Here is a 27,777-nt window from a genome sequence, read left to right on the forward strand (position 1 = left end):
TGTTATAGTATCTCTAAGGTAACATTGGAATAGGGATAAAACCTGTAGCTTTAGTTATAGTATTTCTAAGATAACATTTAAATCGGGATAGAACCTGTACCTATAGTTATAGTATTTCTAGCATAACATTAGAGTATGGATATAACCTGTAGCTATAGTTATAGTATTTCTAAGATATCATTAGAGTTGGGATAGAACCTGTAGCTATAGTTATAGTATTTCTATGGTAACATTGGTGTAGGGATAGAACCTGTAACTATAGTTATAGTATTTCTGAAATAACATTGAAGTAGGGAAAGTACCTGTAGCTATAGTTATAGTATTTCTGAGATAACATTGAAGTAGGGAAAGTACCTGTAGTATAGTTATAGTATTCCTAAAGTAACATTGGAGAAAGGATAGAACCTACAGTTATAGTATTTCTAAGGTAATGTTGGAGTAGGGATAGAACCTGAAGCTATAGTTATAGTATTTCTAAGATAACATTAGAGTAGGGAAAGAAACTTTAGCTGCAGTTATAGTATTTCTAAGATAACATTAAAGTAGGGATAGAACCTGTAGCTGCAGTTATAGTATTTCTAAGATAACATTAAAGTAGGGATAGAACCTGTAGCTATAGTTATAATATTTCTATGATAACATTGGAATAGGGATAGAACCTGTAACTATAGTTATAGTATTTCTATGATAACTTTGGAGTAGGGATAGAACCTGTAGCTATAGTTATAGTATTTCTAAGGTAACATTGGTGTAGGGATAGAACTTGTAGCTATAGTTATAGTATTTCTAAGATAACATTAGAGTAGGGATAGAAACTTTAGATGCAGTTATAGTATATCTAAGATAACATTGAAGTAGGGATAGAGCCTGTAGCTATAGTTATAGCATTTCTAAGATAACATTGAAGTAGGGGTAGAACTTGTAGCTATAGTTATAGTATTTCTAAGGTAACATTGGAGTAGGGATAGAACCTATAGCTATAGTTATAGTATTTCTAAGGTAACATTGAAGTAGGGATAGAACCTGTAGCGAAAGTTATAGTATTTCTAAGATAACATTAGAATAGGGATAGAAACTTTAGCTGTAGTTATTGTATTTCTAAGGTAACATTGAAGTAGCGATAGAACCTGTAGCTATAGTTATAGTATTTCTAAGATAACATTGAAGTGGGGATAGAACCTGCAGCTATAGTTATAGTATTTCTATGATAACATTAGAGAGTAGGGAGAGAACTTGTAGCTATAGTTATAGTATTTCTAAGATAACATTGGAGTAGGGATAGAACCTGTAGCGAAAGGTATAGTATTTCTATGATAACATTAGACTAGGGATAGAACATATAGCTATAGTTATAGTATTTCTATGATAACATTGGAGTAGGGATAGAACCTGTAACTATAGTTATAGTATTTCTAAGATAACATTGGAGTAGGGATAGAACCTGTAGCTATAGTTATAGTATTTCTATGATAACATTACAATAGGGATAGAACCTATAGCTATAGTTATAGTATTTCTAAAGTTACATTGGTGTAGGGATAGAACCTGTAGCTATAGTTATAGTATTTGTAAGATAACATTGGAGTAGGGATGGAACCTGTCGCTATAGTTATAGTATTTCTAAGTTATTATTGGAGCAGTTATAGAACCTGTAGTTATTGTTATAGTATTTCTAAGTTATTATTGGAGTAGTTATAAAACCTGTACTTATTGTTATAGTATCTCTAAGGTAACTTTGGAGTAGGGATAGAACCTGTAACTATAGTTATAGTATTTCTGAAATAACATTGAAGTAGGGAAAGTACCTGTAGCTATAGTTATAGTATTTCTGAGATAACATTGAAGTAGGGAAAGTACCTGTAGTATAGTTATAGTATTTCTAAAGTAACATTGGAGAAAGGATTCAACCTATAGTTATAGTATTTCTGATGTAACGTTGGAGTAGGGATAGAACCTGAAGCTATAGTTATAGTATTTCTAGGGTAACATTGGTGTAGGGATAGAATTTGTAGCTATAGTTATAGTATTTCAAAGATAACATTAGAGTAGGGATAGAAACTTTAGCTGCAGTTATAGTATTTCTAAGATAACATTAAAGTAGGGATAGAACCGGTAGCTATAGTTATAATATTTTTATGATAACATTGGAGTAGGGATAGAAACTGTAGCTATAGTTATAGTATTTCTAAGGTAACATTGTTGTAGGGATAGAACTTATAGCTGCAGTTATAGTATTTCTAAGATAACATTGAAGTAGGGATATAGCCTGTAGCTATAGTTATAGCATTTCTAAGATAACATTGAAGTAGGGATAGAACCGGTAGCTATAGATATTGTATTTCTAAGGTAACTTTAGAGTAGGGGTAGAACTTGTAGGTATAGTTATAGTATTTCTAAGGTAACATTGGAGTAGGGATAGAACCTATAGCTATAGTTATAGTATTTCTAAGGTAACATTGAAGTAGGGATAGAACCTGTAGCGAAAGTTATAGTATTTCTGAGGTAACAGTAGAGTAGGGGTAGATCTTGTAGCTATAGTTATGGTATTTCTAAGATAACATTGAAATAGAGATAGAACCTGCAGCTATTTGTTATAGATTTTGTAAGGTAACATTGGAGTAGGGATAGAACCTGTAGCTATAGTTATAGTATTTCTAAGATAACATTAGAATAGGGATAGGAACTTTAGCTGTAGTTATTGTATTTCTAAGGTAACATTGAAGTAGCGATAGAACCTGTAGCTATAGTTATAGTATTTCTAAGATAACATTGAAGTGGGGATAGAACCTGCAGCTATAGTTATAGTATTTCTATGATAACATTAGAGTAGGGATAAAACCTGTAGCTATAGTTATAGTATTTCTAAGGTAACATTGGAGTAGGGATACAACCTGTAACTATAGTTATAGTTTTTCTGAGATAACATTGAAATAGGGATATAACCTGTAGCTATAGTTATAGTATTTCTGAGGTAGCATGGGAATAGGGATAAAACCTGTAGCTTTAGTTATAGTATTTTTAAGATAACATTGAAATCGGGGTAGAACCTGTACCTATAGTTATAGTATTTCTAGCAGAACATTAGAGTATGGATAGAACCTGTACCTATAGTTATAGTATTTCTAAGATATCATTAGAGTAGGGAGAGAACTTGTAGCTATAGTTATAGAATTTCTAAGGTAACATTGGAGTAGGGATAGAACCTATAGCTATAGTTATAGTATTTCTAAGGTAACATGGGAGTAGGGATAGAACCTGTATCGAAAGTTATAGTATTTCTATGATAACATTAGAGTAGGGATAGAACCTGTAGCTATAGTTATAGTATTTCTATGATAACATTAGAGTAGGGATGGAACCTGTAGCTATAGTTATAGTAATTCTGAGATAACATTGAAATAGGGATAGAACCTGTCGCTATAGTTATAGTATTTCTAAGTTATTATTGGAGCAGTTATAGAACCTGTAGTTATTGTTATAGTATTTCTAAGTTATTATTGGAGTAGTTGTAGAACCTGTAGTTATTGTTATAGTATCTCTAAGGTAACATTGGAATAGGGATAAAACCTGTAGCTTTAGTTATAGTATTTCTAAGATAACATTGAAATCGGGGTAGAACCTGTACCTATAGTTATAGTATTTCTAGCAGAACATTAGAGTATGGATAGAACCTGTAGCTATAGTTATAGTATTTCTAAGATATCATTAGAGTTGGGATAGAACCTGTAGCTATAGTTATAGTATTTCTATTATAACATTAGAATAGGGATAGAACCTGTATCTATAGTTATAGTATTTCTATGATAACATTAGAATAGGGATAGAAGCTGTAGCTATAGTTATAGTATTTCTAAGGTAACATTGGTGTAGGGATAGAACTTGTAGCTATAGTTATAGTATTTCTAACATAACATTAGAGTAGGGACAGAAACTTTAGCTGCAGTTATAGTATTTTTAAGATAACATTGAAGTAGGGATAGAACCTGTAGCGAAAGTTATAGTATTTCTGAGGTAACAGTAGAGTAGGGGTAGAACTTGTAGCTATAGTTATGGTATTTCTAAGATAACATTGAAATAAAGATAGAACCTGCAGCTATTTGTTATAGATTTTGTAAGGTTACATTGGAGTAGGGATAGAACCTGTAGCTATAGTTATAGTATTTCTAAGATAACATTAGAATAGGGATATAACCTGTAGCTATAGCTATAGTAATTTTCAGATAACATTAGAGTAGGGATTGATTTTGTAGCTATAGTTATAGTATTTCTGAGATAACATTTGAGTAGGGATAGAACCTGCAGCTGCAGTTATAGTGTTTCTAAAGTATAGTTGGAGTAGGGATAGAACCTGTAGCTATAGTTATTGTATTTCTAAGATAACATTGAAGTAGGGATAGAACCTGGAGCTATAGTTATTGTATTTCTAAGATAACATTGCAATAGTGATGGAACTTCTAGGTATGGTTATAGTATTTGTCAGATAACATTGGAGTAGGGATAGAACTTGTAGCAAAAGTTATAGTATTTCTAAGATAACATTGAAGTAGGGATAGAACCTGGAGCTATAGTTATTGTATTTCTAAGATAACATTGCAATAGTGATGGAACTTCTAGGTATGGTTATAGTATTTGTCAGATAACATTGGAGTAGGGATAGAACTTGTAGCAAAAGTTATAGTATTTCTAAGATAACATTGGAGTAGGGATAGAACCTGTAGTGAAAGTTATAGTATTTCTATGATAACATTAGAGTAGGGATAGAACCTGTAGCTATAGTTATAGTATTTCTAAGGTAACATTAGAGTAGGGATAGAAACGTTAGCTGTAGTTATAGTATTTCTAAGATAACATTGAAGTAGGGATAGAACCTGCAGCCATAGTTATAGTGTTTCTATGAGAACATTAGAGTTGGGAGAGAACTTGTATCTATAGTTATAGTATTTCTAAGGTAACATTAGAGTAGGGATAGAACCTGTAGCTATAGTTATAGTATTTCTATGATAACATTAGAGTAAGGATAGAAACTGTTGCTATAGTTATAGTATTTCTAAGGTAACATTGGAGTAGGGATAGAACCTGTAGCTATAGTTATAGTATTTCTGAGGTAACATTAGAGTAGGATAGAACCTGTTGCTGTAGTTATAGTATTTCTAAGATAACATTGAAGTAGGGATAGAACCTTTAGCTATGGCTATGGTATTTCTAAGGTAATATTGGAGTAGGGATAGAACCTGTAGCTAGAGTTATAGTATTTCTAAGATAACATTTAAATAGGGATAGAACCTGTAGCTATAGTTATAGTATTTCTAAGGTAACATTGAAGTAAGGCCAAAACCTTCTGTTTACCTCATGTTTTCCATTATTATTATGAACTTCTTTATTTACTAGGGATTTTTTTAAAAGAACTGTTTTCTGTTTAGTTTATTATTTTTCTAATGAGTTGAAACAATACTTTATAAGTGAAACCTTCAGTTGAAGTTAAGCCCTTCATGTCAGGCTCATGTTACAATAAATAATTTTTTGTTTTGATTATTATTAAAATTAATATTTTCAGTCTGTAAATTGAATAAAAAAATCTAATAGGTTTTATAAATTGAGTAAAATTTTTTGAATGTCTGATGATGGATTTTTCTTCCTTTCAAGATCAACCCAAATGAAATCCTGTTTTTGTTACTTGCCCTGCTGTATCTACATGTATTTTGTCTCAAGGTTACTGATAACATATCAGCATATTTGGTTTGTTTGCTGATAAGTTATTGACGTATGACTTCAATATTTCAGAGACGTATCTTGAACCTAAAGATTTTTGTAACTTATCTGATTTTTTATGTAAAACAAATGTGTCAAATTTCACTAAAGGATTGCTATACTTTACGTGGATACACATCACATATTTAGAATTGGAAACAACATTCCTACATTATTAGATTCTATGTTTGTTACAACCATTAGACTTTAAAAAGTTGTCAAAACAGTAGTATGAAATTGTTCATAAAAGAAAATTCAGTTTTGTAGTTGTACATTGTCGTACAACTTTGTCTCTTAGTTTTATCTAATATAATATTTAAACTAAGTTTAAGATGAAGCAAAATAAAAGTGTAAAGGAATTAATATGAGCTTAAGGCAGAATAGGTTTGTCAACAAATTAAATGTTTCATATATACAGACTTTCACTGCTATTTTGCTGCAGGGGGATTTCTTTTGTAATATTTCAGTTTCTAGTGTTACAATTAACAGCTGTAGACTTGATTGGGAGGATGTGTTGGTTGTTTTTATGTTTATGTTGAAAGTAATACAGTTCATTGTGAGAAAGTTGTGGATAGTACAGGGTGTTCCAAAAGATAGTTGTCTCACACTTTTCTTTTGAACTGTAACATCCAGATTTGTTGGTCCATCTGTGTGCCAGGTTTCATTCGTTTGTACATTAAAAGACAATTAGTGCTCTTCCCTGGATCAACCTAAAGGATGAGCATTTATCTAGTGAAACATTAGTTCTGTCTCTCTGTGTTGATTTCTAAGTTTTTTTTATGAAATGTTCTAAATACAACAGGAATATTTTGTTGTAGATCGCAAGTATACTGAAAAACATGAATGGGTCCTGTTGAGTGGAGACATTGGAACAGTTGGAATTTCTGACTATGCACAGGTAAGAATTGAAGAGTTCAGATGAGAGATTAATGTTAAGGTATTCAACACAAGACCTACCAAATAAGGTGAAAAATTGTGGTTAGTATTAATGTTGAGATATTCAACACAAGACCTACCACATAAGGTGAGAAATTGTGATTAGTATTAATGTTAAGATATTCAACACAAGACCTACCACATGAGTTGAGAAATTATGGTTCGTATAAATATTAAGATATTCAATACAAGTACTACTACATAAGGTGAGAAATCATGGTTGGTATTAATGTTAAGATATTCAACACTGGACCTACCACATAAGGTGAAAAATTGTGGTTAGTATTTATGTTGAGATATTCAACACAAGACCTACCACATAAGGTGAGAAATTGTGATTAGTATTAATGTTAAGATATTTAACACAAGACCTACCACATAAGTTGAGAAATTGTGATTAGTATTAATGTTCAGATATTCAACACAAGACCTACCACATGAGTTGAGAAATTGTGGTTAGTATTAATGTTGAAATATTCAACACAAAATGTACCACATAATGTGAGAAATTGTGGTTAGTATTAATGTTGAGATATTCAACACAAGACCTACCACATAAGGTGAGAAATTGTGGTAAGTATTAATGTTGAGATATTCAACACAAGACCTTCCACATAAGGTGAGAAATTGTGGTTAGTATTAATGTTGAGATATTCAACAGAAGACCTACCAAATAAGGTGAAAAATTGTGGTTAGTATTAATGTTGAGATATTCAACACAAGACCTACCACATAAGGTGAGAAATTGTGATTAGTATTAATGTTCAGATATTCAACACAAGACCTACCACATGAGTTGAGAAATTGTGGTAAGTATTAATGTTGAGATATTCAACACAAGACCTATCACATAAGGTGAGAAATTGTGGTTAGTATTAATGTTGAAATATTCAACACAAAATGTACCACATAATGTGAGAAATTGTGGTTAGTATTAATGTTGAGATATTCAACACAAGACCTACCATATAAGGTGAGAAATTGTGGTAAGTATTAATGTTGAGATATTCAACACAAGACCTTCCACATAAAATGAGAAATTGTGGTTAGTATTAATGTTGAGATATTCAACACAAGACCTACCACATATGGTGAGAAATTGTGATTAGTAATAATGTTCAGATATTCAATGCAAGACCTACCACATGAGTTGAGAAATTGTGGTAGGTATTAATGTTGAGATATTCAACACAAGACCTATCACATAAGGTGAAAAATTGTGGTTAGTATTAATGTTAAGATATTTAACACAAGACCTACCACATAAGGTGAGAAATTGTGATTAGTATTAATGTTCAGATATTCAACACAAGACCTACCAAATAAGGTGAAAAATTGTGGTTAGTATTAATGTTAAGATATTTAACACAAGACCTACCACATAAGGTGAGAAATTGTGATTAGTATTAATGTTCAGATATTCAACACAAGACCTACCACATGAGTTGAGAAATTTTGATTAGTATTAATGTTAAGATATTCAACACAAGACCTACTACATGAGGTGAGAAATTGTGGTTAGTATTAATGTTCAGATATTCAACACAAGACCTACCACATATGGTGAGAAATTATGGTTCGTATTAATATTAAGATATTCAACACAAGTACTACCACATAAGGTGAGAAATCATGGTTAGTATTAATGTTAAGATATTCAACACTGGACCTACCACATAAGGTGAAAAATTGTGGTTAGTATTTATGTTGAGATATTCAACACAAGACTTACCAAATAAGGTGAAAAATTGTGGTTAGTATTAATGTTGAAATATTCAACACAAAATGTACCACATAATGTGAGAAATTGTGGTTAGTATTAATGTTGAGATATTCAACACAAGACCTACCACATAAGGTGAGAAATTGTGGTTAGTATTAATGTTGAGATATTCAATAGAAGACCTACCAAATAAGGTGAAAAATTGTGGTTAGTATTAATGTTGAGATATTCAACACAAGACCTACCACATAAGGTGAGAAATTGTGATTAGTATTAATGTTCAGATATTCAACAGAAGACCTACCACATGAGTTGAGAAATTGTGGTAAGTATTAATGTTGAGATATTCAACACAAGACCTATCACATAAGGTGAGAAATTGTGGTTAGTATTAATGTTGAAATATTCAACACAAAATGTACCACATAATGTGAGAAATTGTGGTTAGTATTAATGTTGAGATATTCAACACAAGACCTACCACGAAAGGTGAAAAATTGTGGTTAGTATTTATGTTGAGATATTTAACACAAGTCCTACCACATAAGTTGAGAAATTGTGATTAGTATTAATTGTAAGATATTTAACACAAGACCTACCACATAAGGTGAGAAATTGTGATCAGTATTAATGTTGAGATATTTAACACAAGACCTACCACATTAGGTGAGAAATTGTGGTTAGTATTAATGTTGAGATATTCAACAGAAGACCTACCACATCAGGTGAGAAAGTGTGGTTAGTATTAGTGTTGAGATATTCAACACAAGACATTCCACATAAGGTGAGAAATTGTGGTTAGTATTAATGTTGAGATATTCAACACACGACCTACCACATAAGGTGAAAAATTGTTGTTAGTATTGATGTTGAGATATTCAACATAAGACCTACCATATAAGGTGAGAAATTGTGGTTAGTATTAATGTTGAAATATTCAACATAAAATGTACCACATAAGGTGAGTAATTGTGGTTAGTATTAATGTTAAGATATTCAACAGAAGACCTACCACATAAGGTGAGAAATTGTGATATGTATTAATGTTGAGATATTAAACACAAGATCTACCACATAAGGTGAGAAATTGTGGTTACTATTAATGTTGAGATATTCAACAGAAGACCTACCACATAAGGTGAGAAATTGTGGTTAGTATTAATGTTGAGATATTCAACACAAGACCTTCCACATAACATGAAAAATTGTGTTAAGTATTTATGTTGAGATACTCAACACAAGACCTTCCACATAAGGAGAAAAATTGTTGTTAGTATTGATGTTGAGATATTCAACATAAGACCTACCATATAAGGTGAGAAATTGTGGTTAGTATTTATGTTGAGATATTCAACATAAGACCTACCATATAAGGTGAGAAATTGTGGTTAGTATTAATGTTGAAATATTCAACACAAAATGTACCACATAAGGAGAAAAATTGTTGTTAGTATTGATGTTGAGATATTCAACATAAGACCTACCATATAAGGTGAAAAATTGTGGTTAGTATTTATGTTGAGATATTCAACAGAAGACCTACCACATAAGGTGAGAAATTGTGATAAGTATTAATGTTGAGATATGAAACACAAGATCTACCACATGAGGTGAGAAATTGTGGTTACTATTAATGTTGAGATATTCAACACAAGACCTATCACATAAGGTGAGAAATTGTGGTTAGTATTAATGTTGAGATATTCAACAGAAGACCTACCAGATGAGGTGAGAAATTGTTGTAAGTATTAATGTTGAGATATTCAATACAAGACCTTCCACATAAGGTGAGAAATTGTGGTTAGTATTAATGTTGAGATATTCAACACAAGACCTTCCACATAACATGAAAAATTGTGTTAAGTATTAATGTTGAGATTTTCAACACAAGACCTTCCACATAACGTGAAAAATTGTGTTAAGTATTAATGTTGAGATATTCAACACAAGACCTATCATATAAGGTGAGAAATTGTGGTTAGTATTAATGTTAAGATATTCAACACAAGACCTTCCACATAAGGTGAAAAATTGTGGTTAGTATTAATGTTAAGATATTCAACACAAGAATTATTACATAAGGTGAGAAATTGTGGTTAGTATTAATGTTGAGATATTCAACACAAGAATTATTACATAAGGTGAGAAATTGTGGTTAGTATTAATGTTGAGATATTCAAAACAAGACCTACCACATAAGGTGAGAAATTGTGGTAAGTATTAATGTTGAGATATTCAACACAAGACCTATCACATAAGGTGAGAAATTGTTCTTAGTATTGATGTTGAGATATTCAACATAAGACCTACCACATAAGGTAAGAAATTGTGGTTAGTATTAATGTTAAGATATTCAACACAAGACCTTCCCGATAAGGTGAAAAATTGTGGTTAGTATTAATGTTAAGATATTCAACACAAGACCTTCCCCATAAGGTGAAAAATTGTGGTTAGTATTAATCTTAAGATATTCAACACAAGAATTATTACATTAGGTGAGAAATTGTGGTTAGTATTAAAGTTAAGACATTCAACACAAGACATACCACATAAGGTGAAAAATTGTGATTAGTATTAATGTTGAGATATTCAACACAAGACCTACCACATAAGGTGAGAAATTGTGGTTAGTATTAATGTTGAGATATTCAACACAAGACGTACCACATAAGGTGAGAAATTGTGATTAGTATTAATGTTGAGATATTCAACACAAGACGTACCACATAAGGTGAGAAATTGTGATTAGTATTAATGTTGAGATATTCAGCACAAAATGTACCACATAAGGTGAGAAATTGTGGTTGGTATTAATGTTGAGATATTCAACACAAGACCTACCACATAAGGTGAGAAATTGTGGTAAGTATTAATGTTGAGATATTCAACACAAGACCTTCCACATAAGGTGAGAAATTGTGGTTAGTATTAATGTTGAGATATTCAACAGAAGACCAACCAAATAAGGTGAAAAATTGTGGTTAGTATTAATGTTGAGATATTCAACACAAGACCTACCACATAAGTTGAGAAATTGTGATTAGTATTAATGTTAAGATATTTAACACAAGACCTACCACATAAGGTGAAAAATTGTGGTTAGTATTTATGTTGAGATATTTAACACAAGTCCTACCACATAAGGTGAGAATTTGTGGTTAGTATTAATGTTGAGATATTCAACACAAGGCCTACCACATAAGGTGAGAAATTGTGATTAGTATTAATGTTCAGATATTCAACACAAGACCTACGACATGAGTTGAGAAATTGTGGTAAGTATTAATGTTGAGATATTCAATACAAGACCTATCACATATGGTGAGAAATTATGGTTCGTATTGATGTTAAGATATTCAACACTGGACCTACCACATAAGGTGAAAAATTGTGGTAAGTATCAATGTTGAGATATTCAACACAAGACCTATCACATAAGGTGAGAAATTGTTCTTAGTATTGATGTTGAGATATTCAACATAAGACCTACCACATAAGGTAAGAAATTGTGGTTAGTATTAATGTTAAGATATTCAACACAAGACCTTCCCCATAAGGTGCAAAATTGTGGTTAGTATTAATGTTAAGATATTCAACACAAGAATTATTACATTAGGTGAGAAATTGTGGTTAGTATTAAAGTTAAGATATTCAACACAAGACATACCACATAAGGTAAAAAATTGTGATTAGTATTAATGTTGAGATATTCAACACAAGACCTACCACATAAGGTGAAAAATTGTGGTTAGTATTAATGTTGAGATATTCAACACAAGACGTACCACATAAGGTGAGAAATTGTGATTAGTATTAATGTTGAGATATTCAACACAAGACGTACCACATAAGGTGAGAAATTGTGATTAGTATTAATGTTGAGATATTCAGCACAAAATGTACCACATAAGGTGAGAAATTGTGGTTGGTATTAATGTTAAGATATTCAACACAAGACCTACCACATAAGGTGAGAAATTGTGATTAATAGTAATGTCGATATATTCAACACAAGTCCTACCACCTGAGTTGAGAAATTGTGGTAAGTATTAATGTTGAGATATTCAACAGAAGACCTACCACATAAGGTGAGAAAGTGTGGTTAGTATTAATGTTAAGTTATTCAACACAAAATATACCACATAAGGTGAGAAATTGTGATTAGTATTACTGTTAAGATATTCAACACAAGACCTACTATATGAGGTGAGAAATTGTGGTTAGTATTAATGTTCAGATATTCAACACAAGACCTACCACATATGGTGAGAAATTATGGTTCGTATTAATATTAAGATATTCAACACAAGTACTACCACATAAGGTGAGAAATCATGGTTAGTATTAATGTTAAGATATTCAACACTGGACCTACCACATAAGGTGAAAAATTGTGGTTAATAGTTATGTTGAGATATTCAACACAAGACCTACCAAATAAGGTGAAAAATTGTGGTTAGTATTAATGTTGAGATATTCAACACAAGACCTACCAAATAAGGTGAAAAATTGTGGTTAGTATTAATGTTAAGATATTTAACACAAGACCTACCACATAAGGTGAGAAATTGTGATTAGTATTAATGTTCAGATATTCAACACAAGACCTACCACATGAGTTGAGAAATTGTGATTAGTATTAATGTTAAGATATTCAACACAAGACTTACTACATGAGGTGAGAAATTGTGGTTAGTATTAATGTTCAGATATTCAACACAAGACCTACCACATATGGTGAGAAATTATGGTTCGTATTAATATTAAGATATTCAACACAAGTACTACCACATAAGGTGAGAAATCATGGTTAGTATTAATGTTAAGATATTCAACACTGGACCTACCACATAAGGTGAAAAATTGTGATTAGTATTAATGTTCAGATATTCAACAGAAGACCTACCACATGAGTTGAGAAATTGTGGTAAGTATTAATGTTGAGATATTCAACACAAGACCTATCACATAAGGTGAGAAATTGTGGTTAGTATTAATGTTGAAATATTCAACACAAAATGTACCACATAATGTGAGAAATTGTGGTTAGTATTAATGTTGAGATATTCAACACAAGACCTACCACATAAGGTGAGAAATTGTGGTAAGTATTAATGTTGAGATATTCAACACAAGACCTTCCACATAAGGTGAGAAATTGTGGTTAGTATTAATGTTGAGATATTCAACACAAGACCTACCACATAAGGTGAAAAATTGTGGTTAGTATTTATGTTGAGATATTTAACACAAGTCCTACCACATAAGGTGAGAATTTGTGGTTAGTATTAATGTTGAGATATTCAACACAAGACCTACCACATGAGTTGAGAAATTGTGGTTAGTATTAATGTTGAGATATTCAACAGAAGACCTACCAGATGAGGTGAGAAATTGTTGTAAGTATTAATGTTGAGATATTCAATACAAGACCTTCCACATAAGGTGAGAAATTGTGGTTAGTATTAATGTTGAGATATTCAACACAAGACCTTCCACATAACATGAAAAATTGTGTTAAGTATTAATGTTGAGATATTCAACACAAGACCTATCATATAAGGTGAGAAATTGTGGTTAGTATTAATGTTAAGATATTCAACACAAGACCTTCCACATAAGGTGAAAAATTGTGGTTAGTATTAATGTTAAGATATTCAACACAATAATTATTACATAAGGTGAGAAATTGTGGTTAGTATTAATGTTGAGATATTCAACACAAGAATTATTACATAAGGTGAGAAATTGTGGTTAGTATTAATGTTGAGATATTCAAAACAAGACCTACCACATAAGGTGAGAAATTGTGGTAAGTATTAATGTTGAGATATTCAACACAAGACCTATCACATAAGGTGAGAAATTGTTCTTAGTATTGATGTTGAGATATTCAACATAAGACCTACCACATGAGTTGAGAAATTGTGGTAAGTATTAATGTTGAGATATTCAACACAAGACCTATCACATAAGGTGAGAAATTGTGGTTAGTATTAATGTTGAAATATTCAACACAAAATGTACCACATAATGTGAGAAATTGTGGTTAGTATTAATGTTGAGATATTCAACACAAGACCTACCACATAAGGTGAGAAATTGTGGTAAGTATTAATGTTGAGATATTCAACAGAAGACCTACCACATAAGGTGAGAAATTGTGATAAGTATTAATGTTGAGATATGAAACACAAGATCTACCACATGAGGTGAGAAATTGTGGTTACTATTAATGTTGAGATATTCAACACAAGACCTATCACATAAGGTGAGAAATTGTGGTTAGTATTAATGTTGAGATATTCAACAGAAGACCTACCAGATGAGGTGAGAAATTGTTGTAAGTATTAATGTTGAGATATTCAATACAAGACCTTCCACATAAGGTGAGAAATTGTGGTTAGTATTAATGTTGAGATATTCAACACAAGACCTTCCACATAACATGAAAAATTGTGTTAAGTATTAATGTTGAGATTTTCAACACAAGACCTTCCACATAACGTGAAAAATTGTGTTAAGTATTAATGTTGAGATATTCAACACAAGACCTATCATATAAGGTGAGAAATTGTGGTTAGTATTAATGTTAAGATATTCAACACAAGACCTTCCACATAAGGTGAAAAATTGTGGTTAGTATTAATGTTAAGATATTCAACACAAGAATTATTACATAAGGTGAGAAATTGTGGTTAGTATTAATGTTGAGATATTCAACACAAGAATTATTACATAAGGTGAGAAATTGTGGTTAGTATTAATGTTGAGATATTCAAAACAAGACCTACCACATAAGGTGAGAAATTGTGGTAAGTATTAATGTTGAGATATTCAACACAAGACCTATCACATAAGGTGAGAAATTGTTCTTAGTATTGATGTTGAGATATTCAACATAAGACCTACCACATAAGGTGAGAAATTGTGGTTAGTATTAATGTTGAGATATTCAACACAAGACCTTCCGATAAGGTGAAAAATTGTGGTTAGTATTAATGTTAAGATATTCAACACAAGACCTTCCCCATAAGGTGAAAAATTGTGATTAGTATTAATCTTAAGATATTCAACACAAGAATTATTACATTAGGTGAGAAATTGTGGTTAGTATTAAAGTTAAGACATTCAACACAAGACATACCACATAAGGTGAAAAATTGTGATTAGTATTAATGTTGAGATATTCAACACAAGACCTACCACATAAGGTGAGAAATTGTGGTTAGTATTAATGTTGAGATATTCAACACAAGACGCACTACACATAAGGTGAGAAATTGTGATTAGTATTAATGTTGAGATATTCAACACAAGACGTACCACATAAGGTGAGAAATTGTGATTAGTATTAATGTTGAGATATTCAGCACAAAATGTACCACATAAGGTGAGAAATTGTGGTTGGTATTAATGTTGAGATATTCAACACAAGACCTACCACATAAGGTGAGAAATTGTGGTAAGTATTAATGTTGAGATATTCAACACAAGACCTTCCACATAAGGTGAGAAATTGTGGTTAGTATTAATGTTGAGATATTCAACAGAAGACCAACCAAATAAGGTGAAAAATTGTGGTTAGTATTAATGTTGAGATATTCAACACAAGACCTACCACATAAGTTGAGAAATTGTGATTAGTATTAATGTTAAGATATTTAACACAAGACCTACCACATAAGGTGAAAAATTGTGGTTAGTATTTATGTTGAGACATTTAACACAAGTCCTACCACATAAGGTGAGAATTTGTGGTTAGTATTAATGTTGAGATATTCAACACAAGGCCTACCACATAAGGTGAGAAATTGTGATTAGTATTAATGTTCAGATATTCAACACAAGACCTACGACATGAGTTGAGAAATTGTGGTAAGTATTAATGTTGAGATATTCAATACAAGACCTATCACATATGGTGAGAAATTATGGTTCGTATTGATGTTAAGATATTCAACACTGGACCTACCACATAAGGTGAAAAATTGTGGTAAGTATCAATGTTGAGATATTCAACACAAGACCTATCACATAAGGTGAGAAATTGTTCTTAGTATTGATGTTGAGATATTCAACATAAGACCTACCACATAAGGTAAGAAATTGTGGTTAGTATTAATGTTAAGATATTCAACACAAGACCTTCCCCATAAGGTGCAAAATTGTGGTTAGTATTAATGTTAAGATATTCAACACAAGAATTATTACATTAGGTGAGAAATTGTGGTTAGTATTAAAGTTAAGATATTCAACACAAGACATACCACATAAGGTAAAAAATTGTGATTAGTATTAATGTTGAGATATTCAACACAAGACCTACCACATAAGGTGAGAAATTGTGATTAGTATTAATGTTGAGATATTCAACACAAGACGTACCACATAAGGTGAGAAATTGTGATTAGTATTAATGTTGAGATATTCAGCACAAAATGTACCACATAAGGTGAGAAATTGTGGTTGGTATTAATGTTAAGATATTCAACACAAGACCTACCACATAAGGTGAGAAATTGTGATTAATAGTAATGTCGATATATTCAACACAAGTCCTACCACCTGAGTTGAGAAATTGTGGTAAGTATTAATGTTGAGATATTCAACAGAAGACCTACCACATAAGGTGAGAAAGTGTGGTTAGTATTAATGTTAAGTTATTCAACACAAAATATACCACATAAGGTGAGAAATTGTGATTAGTATTACTGTTAAGATATTCAACACAAGACCTACTATATGAGGTGAGAAATTGTGGTTAGTATTAATGTTCAGATATTCAACACAAGACCTACCACATATGGTGAGAAATTATGGTTCGTATTAATATTAAGATATTCAACACAAGTACTACCACATAAGGTGAGAAATCATGGTTAGTATTAATGTTAAGATATTCAACACTGGACCTACCACATAAGGTGAAAAATTGTGGTTAATAGTTATGTTGAGATATTCAACACAAGACCTACCAAATAAGGTGAAAAATTGTGGTTAGTATTAATGTTGAGATATTCAACACAAGACCTACCAAATAAGGTGAAAAATTGTGGTTAGTATTAATGTTAAGATATTTAACACAAGACCTACCACATAAGGTGAGAAATTGTGATTAGTATTAATGTTCAGATATTCAACACAAGACCTACCACATGAGTTGAGAAATTGTGATTAGTATTAATGTTAAGATATTCAACACAAGACTTACTACATGAGGTGAGAAATTGTGGTTAGTATTAATGTTCAGATATTCAACACAAGACCTACCACATATGGTGAGAAATTATGGTTCGTATTAATATTAAGATATTCAACACAAGTACTACCACATAAGGTGAGAAATCATGGTTAGTATTAATGTTAAGATATTCAACACTGGACCTACCACATAAGGTGAAAAATTGTGATTAGTATTAATGTTCAGATATTCAACAGAAGACCTACCACATGAGTTGAGAAATTGTGGTAAGTATTAATGTTGAGATATTCAACACAAGACCTATCACATAAGGTGAGAAATTGTGGTTAGTATTAATGTTGAAATATTCAACACAAAATGTACCACATAATGTGAGAAATTGTGGTTAGTATTAATGTTGAGATATTCAACACAAGACCTACCACATAAGGTGAGAAATTGTGGTAAGTATTAATGTTGAGATATTCAACACAAGACCTTCCACATAAGGTGAGAAATTGTGGTTAGTATTAATGTTGAGATATTCAACACAAGACCTACCACATAAGGTGAAAAATTGTGGTTAGTATTTATGTTGAGATATTTAACACAAGTCCTACCACATAAGGTGAGAATTTGTGGTTAGTATTAATGTTGAGATATTCAACACAAGACCTACCACATAAGGTGAGAAATTGTGATTAGTATTAATGTTCAGATATTAAACACAAGACCTACCACATGAGTTGAGAAATTGTGGTAAGTATTAATGTTGAGATATTCAACACAAGACCTATCACATAAGGTGAGAAATTGTGGTTAGTATTAATGTTGAAATATTCAACACAAAATGTACCACATAATGTGAGAAATTGTGGTTAGTATTAATGTTGAGATATTCAACACAAGACCTACCACATAAGGTGAGAAATTGTGGTAAGTATTAATGTTGAGATATTCAACATAAGACCTACCATATAAGGTGAGAAATTGTGGTTAGTATTAATGTTGAAATATTCAACACAAAATGTACCACATAAGGAGAAAAATTGTTGTTAGTATTGATGTTGAGATATTCAACATAAGACCTACCATATAAGGTGAAAAATTGTGGTTAGTATTTATGTTGAGATATTCAACAGAAGACCTACAACATAAGGTGAGAAATTGTGATAAGTATTAATGTTGAGATATTAAACACAAGATCTACCACATGAGGTGAGAAATTGTGGTTACTATTAATGTTGAGATATTCAACACAAGACCTATCACATAAGGTGAGAAATTGTGGTTAGTATTAATGTTGAGATATTCAACAGAAGACCTACCACATAAGGTGAGAAATTGTGATAAGTATTAATGTTGAGATATTCAACACAAGACCTACCAGATGAGGTGAGAAATTGTTGTAAGTATTAATGTTGAGATATTCAACACAAGACCTTCCACATAAGGTGAGAAATTGTGGTTAGTATTAATGTTGAGATATTCAACACAAGACCTTCCACATAATATGAAAAATTGTGTTAAGTATTAATGTTGAGATTTTCAACACAAGACCTTCCACATAACGTGAAAAATTGTGTTAAGTATTAATGTTGAGATATTCAACACAAGACCTATCATATAAGGTGAGAAATTGTGGTTAGTATTAATGTTAAGATATTCAACACAAGACCTTCCACATAAGGTGAAAAATTGTGGTTAGTATTAATGTTAAGATATTCAACACAAGAATTATTACATAAGGTGAGGAATTGTGGTTAGTATTAATGTTCAGATATTCAACACAAGACCTACCACATATGGTGAGAAATTATGGTTCGTATTAATATTAAGATATTCAACACAAGTACTACCACATAAGGTGAGAAATCATGGTTAGTATTAGTGTTGAGATATTCAACACTGGACCTACCACATAAGGTGAGAAATTGTGGTCAGTATTAATGTTAAGATATTCAACATAATATTTACCACATAAGGTGAGAGTATCCAAATATGTTTGGCTCTTTCGTTAGTTACAGGTGAATGATAAATGAACATGGTAAAAGTAAAAATTGGGGGTTTGGTACTTGCATATAGCCCAATGTATGGCTTTGTAGTCAACAAGGAACAAATATAATGGTAACATTTGTAATTTTTAGTTAATTGAAACAACGAAGTACAGTAAAAACTGAAAACCGTATTCTTGATGAAATTATTAAATAGTGAGTTATCAGGTAATACAATTAAGAAGAACAAACTTGGAATCCTAATAATAATATTTTAATCAGTGGATAGTTGGAGAATGTGATGCTAATCAATATGTTTACAGATAACTGATCATTCTCGGTTAATCACCCAACTCTAGTTCTGAAAGAAAGTTATAATTGTTATTTTGAGTCACAAATGAAGAGTAGAATTCTGAAAGATCTGAGGAACTACGTGGTATATCAGAGTTAAACTTTAAATTATTCTTTACTGTAGAATAAATTCTATTTGTTAATCATTTTTTCCCAGCTTATGTAGTAGGTCTTGTTGTATATTTTAACATTACTACTTTTATATTTCTTTGGGAAGGGCTAACCAATGTGAGAGCATACACACGTCTTAAGTTTTGAACATTTCTTTACAGATTGTTAACTAAATCGCAGAATCAAATACCCTAACATGCAAGTAATTATTTTGTTGGTGCTGGGAACAGTTGAATATATAATGATGATAAAAAGAATTCTGAGACACGGATGCCAAACTATCAGTGGACAAGATTAATCATCATATTTTAATAGTTAGCCTTATACATTTCTCATCACTGCTTGACATGATGTTTTCTAAATGCATTTTTAAGAATGGCTTACTATGTATGTTCTTTCCTGAGATCAGACACTGTATTCTATGCAGTTATAAACTCATGGAGATGCCTAAAAAAATGAGCATTTGTGTAAAAGAAATATTCCATGAAACCTTTAGTGTCGTAGTTTTGGCTTCATGAACACTAAAATCAAGTAAACTTTATTAAGTTTTATGCATTTGTCTGTGATTTTCAAAGACCTGCCAGCTATGTTGGTTGTAAGTAACATTAGCAGAGAAATGAAAAAAACAGAAGTTTAAGTAATTTTATAAGTTGCTACCTTATCAGTGTTAGGTTACTAATTTCATTGAAGCAAGTATTCTAGAAGTTGCTTTGAAGAATCAAACTGTGGTTTGATGTGGTAAATTATATGTAATTTACCTTCAATTTTGTACTGAAATGATTTTAAGGTTATTGAACACCAGGTGGCATTGATTAAAATGAATTAAAATACCAACATTTTTAATCTGGAAGTATTATAAAATTGAAATATTTTACTTTGTTTTTAGTTAGTAAAACTTACTTGTGAATATAATGTATTTGAAAAGAATTATGTGAAGGTTTTATTGTATGCTTTAAATTATCCATTTTAATAATGGAAGAGAAATCACCAGCATTGGATGTGGCAAATGGAATGTGGTTGACATGTTATATTCATTCTACTTTGCTTTCACTGTTTTAAAGTTGAACAGATTTGAAAGTTTTTGTTTTCTTGTGGATGTACTTTCTTCCTCAGATAATTTTTTTGTACAATTATTTCATCTGAATATATTTTTTCCACAATGCAGGAAGCTCTGGGTGATGTAGTTTATGTTCAGTTACCAGAAGTTGGATCAGAGTACAATCAGCATGGTGAGTTCAAAGTTAGTGGTGTGAAGACTTTGGGTCCAATTTGGGTTACAAATTTATTTAGCACATTGATTGATTTGATTTGAAAGTCAGTCATGTTGAAATATTGGGTCAAAGGTCACTAATTCATTTAGCACATTGAGTTGAAATTCAGTAATGTTGAAACATTGGGTTAAAGGTCACTAATTCACTTAGCACATTGAGTTGAAAGTCAGTCATGTTGAAACATTGGGTCAAAGGTCACTGATTCATTTAGCACATTGAGTTGAAAGTCAGTAATGTTGAAACATTGGGTTAAAGGTCACTAATTCACTTAGCACATTGAGTTGAAAGTCAGTCATGTTGAAATATTGGGTTAAAAATCACCAATTTATTTAGCATATTAAGTTGGACATTAGTGATGTGAAAACATTGGGTCAAAGGTTTAACATGGAAGGTTGAAAGCTGTATAATTACAAAAAGATTACATTTGTTGGATTTAGCATTTTGGATTGAAATTTAGTGATTACAAGGCACCAAGGAAAAAGGGTGGATAATACTGGGGCTTATAACTCTAAACTGATTATTATGAAAAACAGACTTGTTTAACCTTGTCACATTCATGCTTTGAAGCTTGCTCACTTCTTCACGTCTGTTTCCATATAAACATGCTGTCCTCTTTGTGCACACTGTAAGAGCGACAGTGAAGTCCAACTTTGGTCAGATAAGAGTATCCCAAGAGGTGGCAGTAGGTGAGATAGCGTAGAAGGAACTTGTGTAACTTTATAGGAAATCCTAAAACAGACTTCCCAAATCTGTTAGTAGGATTGTTTTGCAGTTTAAAAATTTCAGAAATGAAGAAAAATTATTGTTACACGTGCTTTAACTTCAGGTACAACTTTTGGTTCTATCTAAAGAATGTCTGGTGTTTGTACAGTGTTAGAAAATAGCCTACATGCTCTTAGATGTCTAAACTGTTGTTATTTGTAGCTCAGTTAATAAAGTTCACTTTCTTATTCAAGTGAGAGGTTTCACATTGTCGTATTTTGGACACACCTAAAAATGGGATTCCCACATTTTACATTTCCTAAGATAAGATCAGAGGATGGGCCTCATGGGATAGATGGAAAGAATGTGATAGTTTGAGTCTTTGTAAAAGTGTCTTAGTAGCAATGGCTATTTTATTAGCTCTCTTTGTTTGGTATAAAAGTGGTATTAGTAAAGAAAAACTAGCACCTAGTGCAGGGTCATATCGTGTGCCTGGAATAGAGCCAAATAATGTACTTTTTCTGTCATAGTCCCTTCTTGTATTGGTCACAAATGAGATTGAACCTGATATTTCTCATGTTTCACTGACTGAGTTAGAGGGTTTGACCCCACTACTATATTTATTAAGACATTTTTAACAACTATAAGCTTTAAATATAAATTTGATTCTTATTCTGTAAGCTGTTGTAGATTTCACAAAAGGATGACATAATACCGTTTGAATTTCCTGTTTTTCTTTCAAGTGACAGGATATTGAGAATTGTTAATTCTGTTATCAAAAGATGGCACCACATTTCCAGGTGTATAGAATAACCTGTTGTCAGTAGTCTAGAATGTTACTTTTGTAAGAAATCCTTTCATGTCTTTTTTAAACTATGTTAATCTGTGCTCTGATGTAATCAAGACAACCACAAGTGTTTTTTTTATGCTACAGATAGCTCAGTGTGGTGTAACAACTTTACAAAGGTTTCATAGTATATGAATTTCACTCATATTACAGAAGATGCTAAACCTTCATATATATATGATCTACTATAAAAATATGTTTACAGAATTTGAAAACATTACAGAAACTAACTTTTTTGATATAAAATTAGCAATATGTTATTACGACAGATAAGATCAGTACATCCCAAAAAATAAAATGTTATTGTAACATAGTAGGTCCCATGATGTTAACTCACTTACTTTAAAAACAGTGCACTGTTAGTTAAGCATGCTGTTAGAAAGTCTGATACCTGTGTTTGTGTTATTATCACATGCATTAAGTATTTGTTTAACAGACTAGTAGTATTTTATATGATGCCTCGTGTTTCAAGGAAAACAGTGTTTGATAGTTGACTATAGAGATAACAAACTATGCACTGTTTATTAATTTATCATTTGTAGCAGTGTTTCTTTTAATGAAATCAACAAGTGAATTAGTTAACCAGTTATAATTACTTGTGTGGAAACAATGTTTCCAGGATATCGTACATGAGAAAAGAATACCCACCGGAGGGGTGGGTGGTAAAATTAATCATAAAGGATGTGCTTGTTAACTTACATAAGACACCTTTTAATTTATTTTACTAACTTTTGTTGATAAATAGAAAATCCATGTTTATTACTGCTTAAAGATAAAACTTAAGTGAAAATTGTTCATTTGTGGTTCTAAGATATAGAAAGGTTGTGGCTTCTTATACATGAAAAACTGGTATTTAGTTTGGTGATGTCAAAAAAACCCACTTGTAGAGAAATATATATGTAAAAACGGCTCATTGGGTTGGGAACATTTTTGATGTAGAGGAGTGAACAACATTGCGACCTTCTTCGGTCATCGTCAGGTTCACATAAAAAACTGACCTTTGTTTGTGAACCTGACGATAACCGAAGAAGGTTGAAACGTTGTTTGCTCCTCTACATAAAGAATTTTCTCAACCGAAACTAGCTGGTTTTACATATGTATTTTTCTCTAGAAGTGGGTTTTCTCGTGATCACTGATCATTATCAAATTACTTGTTCTTTCTGTACCAGGGGTCTCTCATGTGAACATCAATTGTTGGGTTTGCTTCTTAGATTAATATGAACTTTTCTTACTTCACTCAGATGAATGTGGAGCAGTAGAAAGTGTTAAAGCTGCTAGTGAAATTTACTGTCCAGTGTCTGGAAAAGTGACCGAGGTCAACAAACATCTAGAAGATAGACCAGGTTTGGTCAATTCTTCCTGCTATCAGGATGGTAAGACAGTTTTAAATATTAAGTACACCACATGTGATATTAGTGTAAAAGGAAATTGACAAACAGCAACATAAGGAACTTGCTAGGTGTTTCAAATAATATGGACCAATATTCTGTTGAAATGGGTTCTAGTAAAACTGGTTCAGTATGCAGATAAACCTGTTTGTCAATTTCTAAAGTACCCCATACTTCACTGTTGCATTGTCTTAATATTAACTGTACCTTCTTTCAGAGTGAATCAGTATATATTTCAATATACCACAGTAAATTCTATGCTGATGTTTCTACTTTGTTACAGATCATTGACCAATGACCTATACCTATTTCACTATGTTACAGAAAGCTGGTAAACTGGATCATAATATAACGCATTCTCCTTTAATTTGTAAGCTCTGTAAATCTTTACCTATTAGTATTATTAAGTGGATAATTTTATATTTTCAAATTTGCTACCACCACGGGTTGCTTGTGTAAGAGACATAAATTGTTTGTTTTTGAGTAACAACATTATGACTGTGGTTTATTTCAGGATGGCTCTTCAAACTGCAGCTTGGCAATCCAGAGGAATTTGAATCATTGTTAGATGAAGACGACTATAATAAATATCTTAAAACCATGGAATAATCACGTGTTAAAACACGTTTCTATAACATTTTGAAAGAACATTCACTTTTATAGCATGACGTGTGCTGTACTCAGTCTTTTCTGTATCTCTAGTATTTGTTCAGAGAAATTGTTACTTATTATGATTTGTTTTTTAGAAGGTTGAATATCAAATGACTGGTTGATTGAAAAAATTGTACATTATGTAAGGTTATTTTTAATCTTTAGTTTTGTTTGTGTATTAGCTTGCCAGATTTGTAGTACAAATGTTATTTTTCTTTAGACTTATAACCATATTTCTTAATACTAAACATGAAGATGGTAAAACCTTGTATAACTGATGGTATAGAAAAATGTGTAGGTTCAATGAGTCTTAATATTATAACAATAAAAATTCTGCACCTTACCATTTTCAAAATTGTCCTTCTGAAAATAGCTCTTGTATTTTCAGGTTTTTATATTAAGTTTTTTGCATCCTTATAAACAAAATCATGCTGTTGGAATTTGTTATAAAAATGCTTAACAGGCCATACGTTTTTATTTACCTTCAAATTTAGGGATGGATTTCTCCTAACCAATCCTGAGTAATTGATTAGTGTGGTTAACTATTATGTTTTTCTAATTATATCACAAACTTTAGAACATTAACAAAGGATAATGTTATAGTAGTGAGCATACACAGTTCACTGAAACTTAATATTAGTCTTACCAACAGAAGGAATCACTGAGTTTATACTATTAATCATTTAGTGGGAAGTGTCTTGAGTTGTTAATGTAGTAACAGAACTAGTCAAACAATATAAGGAAGCCTTAAGTTCAGTTTTTTTAAAATCATATTGTAGGTACACTGAGCAATGATCGACTATCTGTATAAATAAAAAAAATTGCATGTACGAGTAGATGACCTTTGACCTGATGCAAAAATAAATTTACTTCTGTTGATTGGTCAAAAGAACTCACCTGGATCAGTTTCTAATGTTCAAACTTGAATTGTACCATTTTGTAATTAATATTTTATTGTATATTTAGTTGGAAGTGTTTTCAATGACTTATTGGTTGTATTTTGTTATTTCTGTTAATTCATATGACAAAGAAAATTGAAGTATGAGTGGTTCATTGCTGCTAAGACAGATTTTTTGGATAAATATTTAGCAAAATAAAATAAGATTAAATTTTCAGTTTTTCTTTTGAAAATTCTTTAATTATAAACTTAAAATGTTATTTCATTCATGTGGGATTCTCGTCGTTAAGAAACCAACGTCTCTCGGAAAATGACTGTGAATTGTTTAACTTTATTTAAATTCCAAAAACAGATTTTTATGTTTAACAGTTAAAAATGTAGGATTAAAGCTTTCAGCATTTATAAAAATAGTAAAACAAATGTTTTGCCCGATGTGTTACATGACAATTAACACTTTCTTTACCCCAGTATAGGTTTTGAGAAAGTGACTTGTTACCCATAACTGAATATGTCATTGTGGTAAAAACGTACAAAGCAGCAGGATCCATGTTTAATACCAAGTGATATTTACCTCTCAGACATTAGTGTTCATTTATAATCTTTCGTGATTTATTTTAGAACTTAAAAGCAAGTTGTTTTTGTTATTTTTGGTGTTTGTTAATACAGGGAGAGGTACTGTAGATGTTAAATTATCTTGTTGTATGAAAGTGAATTTTTAATTATGGGATATTTTTTTCTGTTAAAACAAATCAGAGAACAGTCTACAAGTTGATGAGCTTAAACCTGTTAACCCTTAAAAACTCTTGATAGTTTTTAGTTATAGACTTCGTGAAATCTATGGAGAGAACTGAGTAACTATATGATCTATTCTGCAACATGTATGGGGTACGGGTTTTATTCCTTCAGTATGGAAACTAATGTTAATTCATTAACAGGGCTGTTACAAGAACTTCAACTATCTGTTCAGAACTTTGACAGTTTAAGAAAACTCACTTTGGAGTCAATCTACATCGTGGCCCGTAAGTCCCTACCCATCCATATATCTTATGTATCCAGTGTATCTGTGTGCTGTCCCTCATTCTCGCTGTGCTCATGTACCCACGTATCTGTCACGCTACGCTCGTCAAATGTAAATGGGCTTACATTGCCCATATTTCTCTGAAAAAAAAACAACAAATTTATAATACATGCATAATTGAATATAACATAATAACATATGGATGGGTAGGGACTTACGGGCCACCCTGTACAAATGTCTCCCTAACTTGCAGATTGGTGTACAATGTAATGCAGCCATCTAGTGCCTACTGATTCAGGGTAAAAAAACGGTGTAATGTTTACACCTGTGTCAAATTTCTATGAAGAAACATTTGTTAAAATGATGCATGTTATGACAACATCTAACTTTATGTATAGTTAAGAATTTGATGACGTGTGTTTTATAAATACGATCGAATAAAACCAAAGCTGTTGTTCACAGTTAAAAGTATAGCTCGTTGACACAGGTTTTGAGTGGTCTATTCTGAGTTTATATTTTGGAAGATAAAATATTTTTGGCTTAAATAGAAATGTTATGTAGTTATTAAAATACTGATGGCTGGTCTTAGAAATGTTTTGTAGAGTAAAAACGAACAACAATATACAGTATGATTTAAATCTAACACAAAGTTCCAGAGCAACCCTGATGACATGCTTTTCTATAGAATAAATTTATATGTGAAATGTTACTATCTTTGTACATTAAAGCCTCATCAAACTCACAACACTATAGTTGATAGTTCTGGCCTCAAACTGTCCGTCTATAATTTTATGTAAGAAATATGTAGATTAAACTGCCATATACAGGTAAAGAAACCCTGCACAGTAGATATTATTACAACTTCAATGCTGAAAACATGCAATGCAAACAGACTTAGCATCTATTTTATTATCTTTAACAAACACAACCTGGACACAGTATTTCTAACCACAGT

The 27,777-nt window shown here is 31.4% G+C and overlaps 1 protein-coding gene across 1 annotated transcript; it reads left to right on the forward strand.

Annotated features, from left to right (window-relative positions):
* The first annotated feature begins 5,187 nt into the window (after window positions 1–5,187).
* Window positions 5,188–27,529, forward strand: ppl (glycine cleavage system H protein, mitochondrial). The gene is made up of 5 exons (XM_076468904.1): window positions 5,188–5,196; window positions 6,551–6,646; window positions 21,213–21,276; window positions 24,109–24,240; window positions 24,770–27,529. Exons 1-5 carry the CDS (start codon window positions 5,188–5,190, stop codon window positions 24,862–24,864), a joined length of 396 nt encoding a protein of 131 aa, XP_076325019.1. The 3' UTR covers window positions 24,865–27,529.
* Window positions 27,530–27,777: the final 248 nt, after the last annotated feature.

This window comes from Tachypleus tridentatus, chromosome 1 (assembly GCF_004210375.1).
Source record: "Tachypleus tridentatus isolate NWPU-2018 chromosome 1, ASM421037v1, whole genome shotgun sequence".
Lineage (NCBI taxonomy): Eukaryota > Metazoa > Arthropoda > Merostomata > Xiphosura > Limulidae > Tachypleus > Tachypleus tridentatus.